General features: G+C 42.4%; 1 protein-coding gene across 2 annotated transcripts in view; it reads right to left on the bottom strand.

Annotated features, from left to right (window-relative positions):
* DAAM2 (dishevelled associated activator of morphogenesis 2) overlaps window positions 1-14,086 on the bottom strand; it is a 266,918-nt gene that overhangs the window by 160,488 nt on the left and 92,344 nt on the right. For both annotated transcript variants that reach the window (XM_030557288.1, XM_030557289.1), the window contains one exon: window positions 1,207-1,409. In XM_030557288.1, the coding sequence (XP_030413148.1) occupies window positions 1,207-1,380 (174 nt within the window). In that variant the 5' untranslated portion in view covers window positions 1,381-1,409. The remainder of the gene's footprint in view (window positions 1-1,206; window positions 1,410-14,086) is intronic.

Genomic DNA, 14,086 nt, shown 5'->3' with positions numbered 1-14,086 from the left:
CCCGGGCATCTATATGCGCCCGCATACTGGCCATCAGACAAACATCCGCCGAAATGACGCCGAAAAGTGGCGTCACCGCCAAAATGCCGCTGATTTTTGGCGGCATTGCCTCTTGATGTTGCTGCTTCTTGGCGGCATTTCGATGGATGCTTGTCCACCGGCCACAGTCCTCGGTGGCTCATCGTCCAACGCCCACCACCCAGAAAAGGTTGGGGACCACTGCCATAATACATATTGTCTCCATCTCCCCCCAGTAGCCTCACATACATGCTGAACAGGAAAGGGGGAGGGGAAAGGAGTGGCCATGAAGAACAGAATCCTCCAGCACATTACATTAGAGGAACCTTGGAGCAACTGAGAAATTGCTCAATATTGCCCCTTGTTTTCAACTGAAAAACTGCTTCCATTCCTGCTAAAACCTACAGCTGTGTCAACACCACCTCAGGGCCAAAAGGCATCAAAGGCAGATGGCAGATGCAACAAAATTGCCATGGTTACTTGTTTCTCATCTGTCACCAGCAGGAAATCACTGGCAAGTACTATCTCCATTCCATACATGGGTCAAACCCCCAAATCTCCCGGTGTACTCTCTAACAGTGCATTTTATCCGAAAGGTAGCCATAGGAAATTGCTTCCCAACCCTAAATCAGGCTATCGTGGCATCAGTACTTTGATCCCTGATCGTTGCTCCAGAGATCAAAGTACTGATGCCACGATAGCCTGATTTAGGGTTGGGAAGCAATTTCACCCAGGGCATATTGGTAGGGCTATCTGCCTAACCCTGTAAGAAAGGATCACTGTTGGTAGTGATTTAATCCCATTCATACCTGAAATAATATTGGTGTCCAAGTAATCGTCCATCTTTTCCCTTGGAATCTTAGCAAATAACTATTCAAGGCAGCAGTTACACAGACTTCTATTCAAGAGTGATTAACTAAACCCTACCACAATGTAGGAAAGTGGTCTACACAACTCACTGGAGGTTTTTTCCAGCTCCCAATAAGTTATGATTCCTTATCATCATCATGTGTGGTTTGCATCATCACAGCACCTTAGAGCCCCAGTCACGGGCCAGGACCCCATTGTGCTAGGTGCCACACAACACAGAAAAAAAAAAGTGTCCCTTCCCAAAGAACTTACATTACCCCACAGGAAAAAACTCTTCCACACCCTGTAAAACATAAGGGTCAAATGGCAGAAACTCACCACAAGTTCGGAGAACCTAGCATTGAGCTCCTCCGCTGGTGGGATTGGGACAGAGAACTCCAGGAACTGGAGGGGGTTATTATCCTTGAGGTTGATTTCAGGGAGGTCGCTTCCCCCGAAGCAGCAAAGAAACCCCAAAGCATGACGATTTCTTTTCCGGGGAGCCATGGTCATGGTGTGAGATGCTATCTACTGATCATGATCTGCAGAGAAGACAGGAAGAGAAGCCATTAAATGACAATCTGCACCATCCAGCACGGGTTATTTGTGGTCATCATCACCATCAGTGTAACAGGAAGAGAACAAACTGATTTGTCATGCTAAGGAGCAAAATAAAAAAAATGAGCCATCTAGATGGACTGGTTAGTCAAGGCTTAATACATCACCACCACCACACCTCCCATGGCTATATAGCATCTTGCATCCCAAAGCTTCCCAAAAGGTTTGACAGAGCTAGGCTGGGACTTTCAAAGCAGTTGGGATTCACTTAAGTCTGCTCCAATCAAAATCGGTGGGAGTTTTAACACTGACTCGAATTGGAGAGGAGTTAGGCCAAGGATAAGCCCTTTGGAAAATCCCACTTAAACTGATACGCACAGCTGCTCAATTCATCCACAGCTGACAAACCCCCTCTGGGACAGAATGCAACAGTTTTTACCCCACGCAGCAGACACCAATGATAGAGGACATGGAAAGAGCAGCAAACAATATTACATAACAGGTTAGGACAGGAAGTGCCAAAGAATACTGAAGCAGTTGAAACGGCAGGGGACAATTCAGGCTAGCTAACCAGGAGCACAGGGTGCAGCAAAGGACTTGGGGGTGTATGTGTGGGGGGAGGGGTCTTTTAGTTTTCATAGCTAAAAAATACCCCTCTGGAAACTTTGAGTCCTGGAGGGGTCTGGGGCAAAAAAATCAATCAGGCAGAATCACTGCTTAAAGACTGCTGCACACTCCCCCATAGTGGCAGAGGCGGCTCTGCATAGGACTACTGTTCGAGAACTGCTACTTTAGCAGGGCAATAATGGGAGACCCTTCAAACAAAATTGTAACCAGAACTACTTAAAATGTTTCATTCCAAGTGAGGTTGTTTCAAACAACTGCTCTCCCTCCCCTCCGCCCCTCCCAAAAAAAATTGAAAATGTTCACGTTTTTCAGAATTTTCCAATTGTTTTTGGCCAAAACCCCATTACTGGATTTTTAAAAAAAAACTAGTTTGTCAGAATGGGTCCTTCTTGGTCAGGACTAAGGCATATTAGTTGTGAGGGGAGCTTGCAATGCTGATGCTCATGCTAAATCTGCTCTGGGGATAGACAGGGGACTCCAGTCTCCAACAGTCCCGGGGCCATCAATTCAGCAAGTTCCATCAGAATTACACTCAGTGATGAACAAATAAGGAAGAGTAACTGACATTAACAGTCATAGGAAATTTCTATCTGTACTTATTTCCCTTTCTATATACTTGTGGTTTAACTCAGCATACTATCATACTGTTTTCTACCTGGCACACAGACCTAACTCCTTCCTCATTTCGCTGTGTAGGAAGGATGCACAGAATAAAGCACAGTTCACAATGGCAGAGGAATGGGAGGAGTCAAACTAATTAGACAGCTATTTAGTAATCTCCCCTCTCGACCCCATATTCCTTCCAGAAGACAGATGTGTGGGGTCAGCAGTCTGAGGTATTGCCCTGGAGAAATCAAAAGCAAAGATTTATGAGCCCTACATATCTGATTCACTGCAAGAATTTGCTCCTAGATATTATGCAGACACCTCAGGAAACTTGGAGTCATGCTGCCCTGTAATGAAAACATCTGGTCCTCTGAGCTATTCTAAAGTAAAACTAGTGGCCCCCAGCTCCCCTCATCTAATGGAATTAATCTCTAACCACTGCTGGCTTGCTGGAAAATGGTTTTGTTTTGTCTTGTTCCTAAACAAGTCTGTTTATTGGACTAATCCCTGTGTTATAACAGCCAACGTTTTTCATCCATTCACTTGTGCACATTCTAACCTGAAACAGGTGTTTTGGCTACCCACCCCAGATACTGAGATTTGGAGTTCTAGTGGGAGATTTGTGCAATCAGGGCCAAAGGGCCCAGAACACAAGCTTATTGAAGTAAAGAAGGCTAAAGCCCTAGATACACAAGTTGTAGGTACCAGCTGATATGCATTCCAGAACTTGGGAAGCACTACTGTAACCAAATTTGCTGCCAAGTGCTTTTACACAGGCTGATATACATACCAGGTGCTGACCCACATATCAGGCACATGGGTTTGAAATGCTTCAAAACAGACCACAGGACAATAGCCTGGACTTTCATTTACACAAAAGACCACTCTACACCACTCTAGCAATATAAAGGGGCCTTAATGTGAGTATAAACGGTTTAAAGGGCCCCAGTATAATTGAGGATCTGACCTGAATCTTGGACTGATTCTTATTCTGGAGAATAACACTCACTCCCACTGTAAAAGATAAGGAATAAAGAAGAGTGGGGAGGTGGTCCGGTGAGCCCCCTGAGTTCTCTGTTGGAGACAACTGTTTAGCAGAATCAGACAGGTCTTTGTAGCTTAGGAGCCTGTCTACCTTATAGTGGAGATAGTTTCCAGGACAGTGAATTTGTTATGAAAGGATACAGATAATCTGGGAGGAAAGAGTAAGAAAGGCACCAGGATGCACTGCTCAGAAAAGTGATGTATTAACAGGAGCAATTCAAGACAACTTCCCCTCATACACAAAAATATCCCTGATGTCTGAAAGAGAGCCATATATATTCAGAGAAGAAACACAAACCTTGCCCATCAGGAAATGTTTAGTAGCCCACACATTGATCAGGAAGATTCTCAGAACAACAAGTAGGGCCCTACCAAATTCATGGCCAGGAAAAACATGTCACGGACCATGAAATTTGGTCTTCTCTGTGCTTTTAGCCTATACTATACAGATTTCATGGGGGAGACCAGGGTTTCTTAAACTGGGGGTCCTGACCCAAAAGGGAGTTGCAGGGGGTTTGCAAGGTTATTTTGTGTGTGCGGGGGGGGGGTCACTGTACTGCCACCATTACTTCTGAACTGCCTTAGAGCTGGGCAGCCAGAGAACAGTGGCTGTTGGACTGGTGCCCAGCTCTGAAGACAGTGCCCTGCTAGCAGCAGCACAGAAGTAAGGGTGGCAATATCACAGCATGCCACCCTTACTTCTGTGCTGCCTTCAGAGCTGGATGGCAGCAGAACGGCAGTTGCTGAGGGCCCAGCTCTGCAGGCAGCAGTGCAGAAGTAAGTGTAGCAATACAACACGATGCCATCCTCACTTCCGCGCTGCTACTGGCAGCAGCTCTTCCTTCAGAGCTGGGATCCCGGCCAGCAGTTGCTGCTCTCCAGCCGCCCAGCTCTGAAGGCAGCACCACCACCAGCAACAGTGCAGAAGTAAGGGTAGCAGTACCACAACCCCCCTGCACAATAACCTTGTAACATCCCCCCCACACACACTCCTTTTTGGGTCAAGACCCCTACAATTACATCACCATGAAATTAGCTGAAATCAGGAAATGTATTATTTTAAAAATCCTGTGACCATGCAATTGACCAAAATGGACCGTGAATTTGGTAGGGACCTAATAATGAGGCCATTAATCTGTTTCTGCTTACTGTACTGGTTCATAGTCTATGGTCTTGAGGTCTTCAGATTCTTATGGTAGGTGATTTTAGATTCTCATCCCACCCAGGAATGAGCTAAGTAACTTGTGAGAATCATGAAGCAGCAAACTGAACTGTGCTAAACTATGCTACAAAATCCAGACTCTCATTCATTGCACTACACCGGATTTTGAGTTTTGATAAAAATAAACTCAAAACTCAGCCTGTTTGTCAAAAGTTTTCCTCAGATTCAAAAAAAACCTTCCAAGCATACTAGGGACTGGTTTAAAATATTAACACAAAATGAAGTGTTTCATTTTAGTTTGGGGCTGAGGTTTTTTTTCCTCCTTCCTTCCCCATTGGATATTTGGGCTTCTTTCAAACCTGAAATGCAAAATGAAACTGAGGGTGCAACTCCATGTGAATCATTTGAAAAGGTTTGATAGAAACCAAAAAGAATCAAGTTCCATACAACTCTACAAGCAAAAACATCCAGTTAAATTCCATGTCAATGTCTTTCCGGAGTCAGACAGAGCTGAAAAGAGTGAATGCTAAGTTGAGCATATGTAGCATTTCCTCCCCGCCCCCACTTTGTAAGTTCTCATGTTCTCACAAGACTTTGTTGTTTCAATCAAAGCACAACATTTCTCCATCTCTAACCCAGCACACACAGTTTTTGCAACTAAAATGATGAAGATGGAAAAATGGTATCAATCTTCACTATGCCTTGAATGAGAAATACTGATGGGGGAAACTTCAAAAAGGTTTGGAAATTTGTTTGAGCCAGTATAATTCGGCTGGAAATCATATGACAATAGGCTCATGATAGAGCAGTTTGCTTCCAGTCAGGTCACGAATTTCATCAGAAAAAGTCTTAACTGGGGTTTCACCTGCTCCACTTCTGGGAAAAAATATGTACCAAGGTGCAGCAGAAATGAAGATTATGGAGGAGAAGGAAACTCATAACAAAAGCTCCTCGCCTTCCCAGCAATGAGACTCATCAATAAAACTCAGCAGCCAGCATAGGGCACAACTTCTTGCTTGATTTTTCCTTGTCTCACTGCAGTAGCTTAGAAACCCAAGTACTATAAAGCCTACCCTGCAAAAAGTGTGTGTGAAGGAGAATTCATCTGCAAGCTGTGAAAGGATCAAAAACCTCTCATTCTGATCAAACAAAAATCAAAAACAAAGCAAGTCAAAATAAATCAGCACGTCACAGTCCAGTAATCAGACAGGTAAGGGCATCGATGAGCCCCTTCATGGACAACAATAACTCAGCAGAGCCACTTTTCTCATCACTTTTTAAAATAGAAAAGTACTTTGGGTCTGTTTCATGAATCAGGGGGTTATCCCCTGCTGGGAAGAGCAGGGATTGTTCACAACAACTAACAAACTAGAAAGGGTATGTTTTAACTGCCAGATCTAGTCTTGACAGGACCCAGGCACGAGGGGCTTGAGGTGCTGGGATGGAAGGGGTAAGGGGCTTGGAAATGACGGATCTCAAACACAACACCCATTGTGAGTGCCCCATCCAAACAGGAAGTCTCCTGCCAGCAGTCTGAAAGAAGGGATCTGTGCAGTCCATCGAAAGCTGCATATTTTGCCCTTTTAAGGGACTTCTTGTTTGACAGCTCAGGGGTTTATTTGTGTTTTTTTTTAAGGGCTTCATTTTTTTCCACTTAATCTGCAGAATAAACTGTATTTGGAGAGTAAATAAAGCCCTTTGCAAAGTCAGGCCTCTCTGGGGACAAGGCGGAGATAGGAGCAAAGGCAGGTGAAGTGAGCCACTGGATGCCAGATCAGCTGCAACACAGCTGGATGATATCGCTGTACATTTGTCCTAACCTGCCCCAGGACCCTTTATCCTGTTTGTTTGCCAGAACAAGGCTGCCTTGTGCTTTCATGGCGACTGAGTGTATGGGCTAGAAAAAAGTGACTTGTGGTGTCAGTTGCTCAGTGAGACTAACACACAGTGTCGTGTCAATCCAACAGCACTTCAGGAATATCCTATATGGAAAACATACAATCAGCCTGTAGCATTGCATGCTTGGTGCAGTTTGTGTGCCCCACATTCTGCTACCTGGATTATCCTATCTACATCTCCCTTCCCCGTCCGAGGGCATTGGCTACTTCTTTCATGCAGTTGAGAGAAAAAGGCACAAGTCCTGGCAAGAGGTGCCCTGTATAGCACTTGTGGAATGCCCACATCCTCTTGCTGTCCATGCCAAAGCTATAATGGCTGTTACGTGCTTGTGGGATCGATAGAGCCAGCAGAGACTGATATCTGCTTTCAAGGCACATTCATAAGAACTTTGGAATCTCAGTGGAATAGGCCAGTGGCCAGCCTAAATTTGAATTTAGTCTGACAGTGATCCACATTGGGAAAGACAAAACACCCTCGCATAACAACCCATGTTGTGCAATTCTGCACCAGCAAGGGAGAGTGTGTGTTTCTCTTTCTTTCTAGCTGGGGAGCAGCTTTATGCTCTACATGTTTTTACAAGAGCAACTCAAAAGAGCGGTTGCCCTTTTCCATTCCATTCCTTGAGGGCCTGCTCCTTGTTTGATGCCCTACATGATACTCCAGGCCAGAGATGGAGTTATAACAACAATTATACTTACTCCGCATCTCCTTAAAGCAGCCCCAAACTGTTCATCAGAATTTGGTTCTTTCTCCTGCAGTGCAAGTTTGAGATACATCACTGAGGTCTGTAGAGTTCTCTCTTATTGGCACTGGTGTAACTGCACTGGAAATGTGGAACTACACCTCGAGATCTTTTCACCAAAATCTGGGGAGCATGGAGGTGTCCTTATTCAGATGGAAATTTGGCCAGAATACTGGGGTTACAAAAAGCGCCATGAGGTCTTTAATTATTAGCAGTGGCCAGGACTTCAGCTTTCCTCTCTCATCTAGAAGATAACACCTCTCCCAAGTGAATTCAGTGCTGGTGAGACGTGCTAGACAGCTGTGGATACGAGCTGTACAAGCTTCCTCATGCTGAGATATCAATGCATCTCAGCTCTTATCTGCAGTGGCCACCCTTAGGTGATGAAAAGTCAATCTCCAGGCTCTCTCTGCTTACCAAGGAGGCAGTTACTAACCATTCTCATGGTGTTTTTTCTGATACAGACAGCTGATCATGGGGAGCTGGGCTTGAGACCACTCAGCACAGCTATAAAACTTATTGCCATTTGACAGGGAAGGCCTACAGAGCTCACATGAGTAACATGGTATCCCAAATTTGTAATAGTAAAAGCTTTCCGGCACCCCACTCCATCCCATAACCTATATTTAGAGCAGTAGCATTTTCCAGGTCCACATCCCAGCCCCACGCTGGAGTTCCACACTGACTCAGAGGTGTGAAATGCCACCTACATGTTATTATAACACTAACTGTAGACCGATGAGATGTCTGGAGGGTTTTTAAAATATAGATTACTGGGGATTACAGATTGAAACACACTAAAAAGTATTTTATAAAATGAATCAGGCAGAGAGGGTGCGTGAGAATAGGGAGTACAGCCTCTCACACCCGACCTTGCCTGTCAGAGGGTACTGGGACCCTTGAATTTTTAATGATTGTTACAGCTGGTTTAAAAATGACCCTTCTACACACAAAAAAATGGCTTTTCTTTCCTGGGTATTTCTTCAATAAAATCTCCAAAAATGATTTTTTGTTTTTCCCTCTTACTCTTTCCCTTTTTCAAAGCCAAATTGGAAAAAAGAGGAAGTAAATGAGGAAAAAGGGGAAAATGATGGGGCAAAATAGAAGGAAATAATTTCTCCCCCCACTTCTCACTGAAGATGATTGCTAAAAAGTTTGTCAAAAAATATTAAACAAAAAGTTGTTCTCTCCAAATCTATGGAAACCAAAATTATTTTCAAATCTCCAACATACTGAGTGAAAACTATCTTCTTGACCATCTTCATGATTCTATACCCTTTGAGATTCTTGTATGGAAAGTGCTTAAATACACCAAACATTTGCTAGTATCTGCTTCTAGACAGTTGTATTGAGAATCAATGGGATATTTCTCCCTGGAGGAGTCCCACTATCATGCCTGAAACACTCCTCTTCCTGCTCTTGGATGTGCAGTCTTGGCCTTTTTTACAACACAGAACATTGCTCACTGTCATTTGCGACGCCAACTTCAGTCCTTGCTTTCACCCCATAGCCCAGTCTGTAATTCGCTCAGGTCGGGAGCTGAGGTCTGGATCTTTGCCTGAGATCTAATTATAAAGATGTCCTCTTCCTCTGACAGGGAGTTCGTTTTCATTTCTAATCCACTTGGCTCAGTGACCAAACACAATTAACTTAATGCAATTTCCCCGACATTTATCAGATGGATTAGTCACATGTGACTAGATACACTCCAACTGCCTGCAAGGGCCCTCTCTCTCTAGGGAAGCCACTAAACCCCCTCTTCATTCTGCTGAGAGGAAGGGAGACAAACATCCTTTTCTTGTTCTCAGAAATTATGTTCTACATGCAAAAGGTTCCAAACAGCCTGTGCTCACTCTATATGAAAAGTCACAAACTTCAAGCAATGTGCTATCTCAGCAATTGTCATGTGCAAGAGGCTCACCATCATGTCTTTGCCCCCACTGTTCTGTCAGACAGCTCAGTTCAGATTAATGTAAAGAGAATTCTTTGTTAAGCTCCTACCACTGCAAAGGCTGTGAGGGAGATTCCCACACCTGGGCTATTCTTTCTAGGTGACAAATCTGAGGAACTGTCCCAGATTGAGGGGTCAATAAAGGTGGTTTTGGAATAAGTTGATAAACTAAAGAGTAATAAGTCCGTAGGACCAGATGGTATTCACCCAAGAGTTTTGAAGGAACTCTAATATGAAATTGTAGAACTAACTATGGTATGTAACCTATCACTTAAATCCACTTCTGTACCAGATGACTGAAGGATAGCTAATGTGACACCAATTTTTTAAAAAAAGGTTTCAGAAGTGATCCTGACAATTATAGGCCGGTAAGCCTAACTTCAGTACCAGGAAAATTGATTGAAACTCTATTTAAAAACAAAAAACAAAAAACAAAAACACACACAGAATTACCAGACACATAAGTGAATGTGATTTGTTGGGGAAGAGTTAAATGGCTTTTATAAAGGGAAACTATGCTTCACCAATCTACTAGAATTCTCTGAGGGGGTCAACAAGCATGTGGACAAGGGTGATTCAGTGGACATAGTGTACTTGGCCAAATTTTAGAAAGCCTTGACAAGGTTCCCTCACCAAAGACTCTTAAGCAAAGTAGGCAGTCATAGGAGAAGAAAGAAGGTCCTCATGGATCAGTAACTGGTTAAAAGATAAGAAATGAAGGATAGGAATAAATGCTCAGTTTTCAGAATGGAAAGAGGTAAATAGCTGGGTCCCCAGGGATTACTGGGACCAGCACTGTTCAACATATTCATAAGTGATCTGGAAATAAGGGTAAACAGTGAGATGACAAAAATTTGCAGACAGTTAAGTCCAAAGCTGATTGTGAAGAGTTACAAAGGGATCTCACAAAACTGGGTGACTGAGCAATAAAATGGCAGATGAAATTCAGTGTTGACAAATGCAAAGTAATGCACAATACAAAACATAATTCCAACTATTCATACAAAATGCTGGGGTCTAAATTAATTACTCAGATCTTGGAGGCATTGTGAAAATCTGTCTGGGGATTGGTCCTGCTTTGAGCAGGGGGTTGGACTAGATGACCTCCTGAAGTCCCTTCCAACTCTGATATTCTATGAATTTCTATGAATAGTTCTTTGAAAACACCCACCCAATGTGCAATGGCAGTCAAAAAAGCAAACAATGTTAGGAACCATTAGCAAAGGGATAGATAAAATAGAAAATAATGGCATTATATAAATCCCTGGTATGCCTACACCTTGAATACTGTGTGCAGTTCTGGTTGCCCCATCTCAAATAAAGATCTATTAGAATTAGAAAAAGTACAGAGAAGTGCTTAGAGATATGGAACAGCTTCCGAATGAGGGGAGATTAAAAAGGCGGACTGTTCAGTTTGGAAAAAGACGACTAAGGGGTGGATATGACAGAGGTCTATAAAATTATGACTAGTGTGAGAAAATGAAAAAGGAAGTGCTATGTACTCCTTCACATAACACAAGAACCAGGGGTAGTCCAATGAAATTGACAGCAGGTTTAAAACAAACAAAAGGAAATACTATTGCACATAACACAGTCAACATGTGGAACTTGGGGGAATGTGGGAAAGAAAAGAAGAGTGAAACTTTGCTTTAAAAATATTGAAAAGCAAAGAGGTTCATTACAGCAGCAGAGATGTATTTCCTAAGCTGGTCTGCAGAGCCTACAACTAGCTATACCATCAGAGAGCAAACCTTGGCTCTGAACATACTGCAGAAGTGTTACACATTTTAAGTTGAATCATTGATTTCGCCTTCCCACCAAACAAAGTTAGACTCTCCCAGTGGAAAGAGAAGCCAGCCAACCAGCCTGCCCACCCAAACCTTTAGACCAGCTCCGCTGTATATGCTTTGTGTGAGTCCTTCATAAGCAAACTCACTCATCACTCCTCTTCAATAATTTTTCAGTGATGAATTTTTCTATTAAGGCACAGATCGTTGAGAACTTTACAGGTGCCATGGGATCTCTGATTTCTCACAGGCAGCGATTACATTTTACATTACTGGGTAGGCTACGAAATTTATGCCTGACCAGATATTGCTTGTGCAAGGTGATCAAGAGCTGCTGTGCGATATGCAGATCTGCATACGAATATGGAACTACATCATCCAAAGTGCATCAAAATCTGTTTTTTTTAAATTCTGCAACGTGCAGCCTATAGAGATGCTTGTATATGTAATACAGAAGTGTGGTGAAATGTAAGTAGGCCCCAAAAATCTATTTCCTAAAAATAGGCTTAACAATCAATAGTCAAGTAAGGCCTGGTAAAATGTAAATGAAGTAATAACTCAGACACAAATTAGAGATAAGTTAGGGCACAACACCAACACGTGTTTACAAGATGACCAGGGGACAACTGGTTTTACAAAATGTTTTAAATAAAGTATGAATGTTTTGGAAACATGCCATCTATATTGATAGTTAATGGTATGGCATGTATGCAGATGTAAATTAAGATGCTTGATGTTAAATAGCCAATGAGAAAGCAGAAAATAGTTAATTGTGGTAGCAGAAATATAGATATGGTAAAATATGTATGCAATGTTAATTAAGGAGTGTTATAATTGATTATAAAAAAAGTAACATGCTAATTTTAGATTAGGCACGCCCACTCACCATCAGTGTCCTGTTAGAGAAAGGATTATACCCAGATTTCCGATTCAGGGACGGATTACCCCTGGATTTTGTCATTTCATTTTAGAGCTTGAGTATCAGTGCCTGTTTCCTTTAATTATTTTATCTAATAAAGTCTTTAATTTGATCACTCATGGTGTCATTCACAGTTCTCTGCTAAATTAAGTTATTTTTACTGCCCTGGAGGTTCAATCAAAGAATTCAGTTTGGTTTTATTCCTTATCATTAAACTACTAATTAGGAATAAATCAAAATTTACAAAGGATGCTAAAAATGTGGTGGCTGCTAATGACCATAGACGTTAGGCGTTCAGTGGGCACAAATCCGATGGTGTTTTGACTCTGTCCCGAAGCCAGCTCACCAACTAAGAATAGACACACAGAGTTGCAAGACATTCTGAAAGACATTGTCGGAGGGAGGTGTTGTGGTTAAAGCAGAGAGTCAAGATTCTTGTGTTCTTCATCCAACTCTGCCAAGGATTCTCTGTGGCCTTGGCCAACTCTCCTCCCTTTGCCTTGGTTTCCTCAACTATCTAATATGGATCATAATATTTCTCTACCTCACCAGCACAGCTGGGTGAACAATTCATCTGAGGAATTAAGTCTTTTCTCTATTGGTGAATTATTTTAATTTTTACAAATGTATTCACTGTTTATACTTATTTGACACTATGCAACCTATGGGTCATGCACAAACTATTGAGTTCATCTACAGCTACAAGCTCAATCTTGGATCTACTGAGCCAGATCCTGCTCTCAGTTACAGCATGCAATTTCATGGACTTCAGCAGCTGTAAATGAGAGCTAATTTAATCCACAACAACAAAAATATTAAGAGGAAATGTACCTATCCACTTATCCAAGTGGGGACATGGTCCTCATCACCTTAGTGTTTCATAGTATGCCCACACCAGTGCTGGAAGGTGCCGTTTACAGCTCAAGTTGACATGCTAGAGTGCTAAAATTAGCTACAGTGGCATGAGCATCAGCGTTCCCCTTTCTACCCCCCAAACAAAGTATGTACCTGGTGTCTCTTACAGGATCATACTCAGGACAGCTAGCCAGTCCCATGCCATTGTAACTACATTTTTATTTTTAGTGCACTAGCTCAATCCACTCTAGTGCAGGTATGTCTATTCAAGATGGAAATTACATCTTCCAGCTCCAGTGTAGACATACTCTGAGTATCAGAGATATCAGAGTTGGAGGAAGGAAGAGGTATTAGACTGAACAGCAGGTATGGACAGAGAGCTAAGTTTTTTCTTGTAGTTATAACTGGACATAAAATTCTGTTTCTGTTCCCAGCCTAAAATTATTGCATGTCTGTGTAAATTCATAGATTCCAAGGCCAAATGAGACCATTGTGAACATCTAGTCTAATCTCCTGTATAACACAGGCCAAAGAACTTCCCCAAAATAATTCCCAGAGCAGAGCTTTTAGAAAAGCACCAATCTTGATTTATAAATTGCCAGAGATGGAGAATCCACCACGACCCTTGGTACATTGTTTCAGTGGTTAATTGTGCTCACTTCTAAAAATGTCCACCTTAGTTCCAGTCTGAATTTATCTAGCTTCAGCTTCCAGCCATTGGATTGTGTTGTACCTTTCTCTGCTAGAGTCCTTTATTAAATACTTGTTCCCCATGTAGATATTTATAGTCTGTAATCAAATCACCTCAAACTTTCTCTTTGTTACACTAAATAGATTGAGCTCTTTGAATTCGTGGTCACTATAAGGCAAGTTTTCCAATCCTTTAATAATTCTCATAGCTCTTTCTGAACCCTCTCCAATTTACCAACATCTTTCTTGAATGGTGAGCTCCAGAACTGGACAAAGTACTCCAGCAGCAGTCACACAAGTGGCAAATAGAGAGGCAAAATAACCTCTCTACTCCCACTGAAGAGTCCCCTGTTTATGCATCCCAGAATCGCATTAGCTT

The sequence above is a fragment of the Gopherus evgoodei genome, chromosome 3, assembly GCF_007399415.2.
Source record: "Gopherus evgoodei ecotype Sinaloan lineage chromosome 3, rGopEvg1_v1.p, whole genome shotgun sequence".
NCBI lineage: Eukaryota > Metazoa > Chordata > Testudines > Testudinidae > Gopherus > Gopherus evgoodei.
Note: the sequence above shows the minus strand (reverse complement) of the source record. Positions and strands in the feature narration are given on the sequence as shown.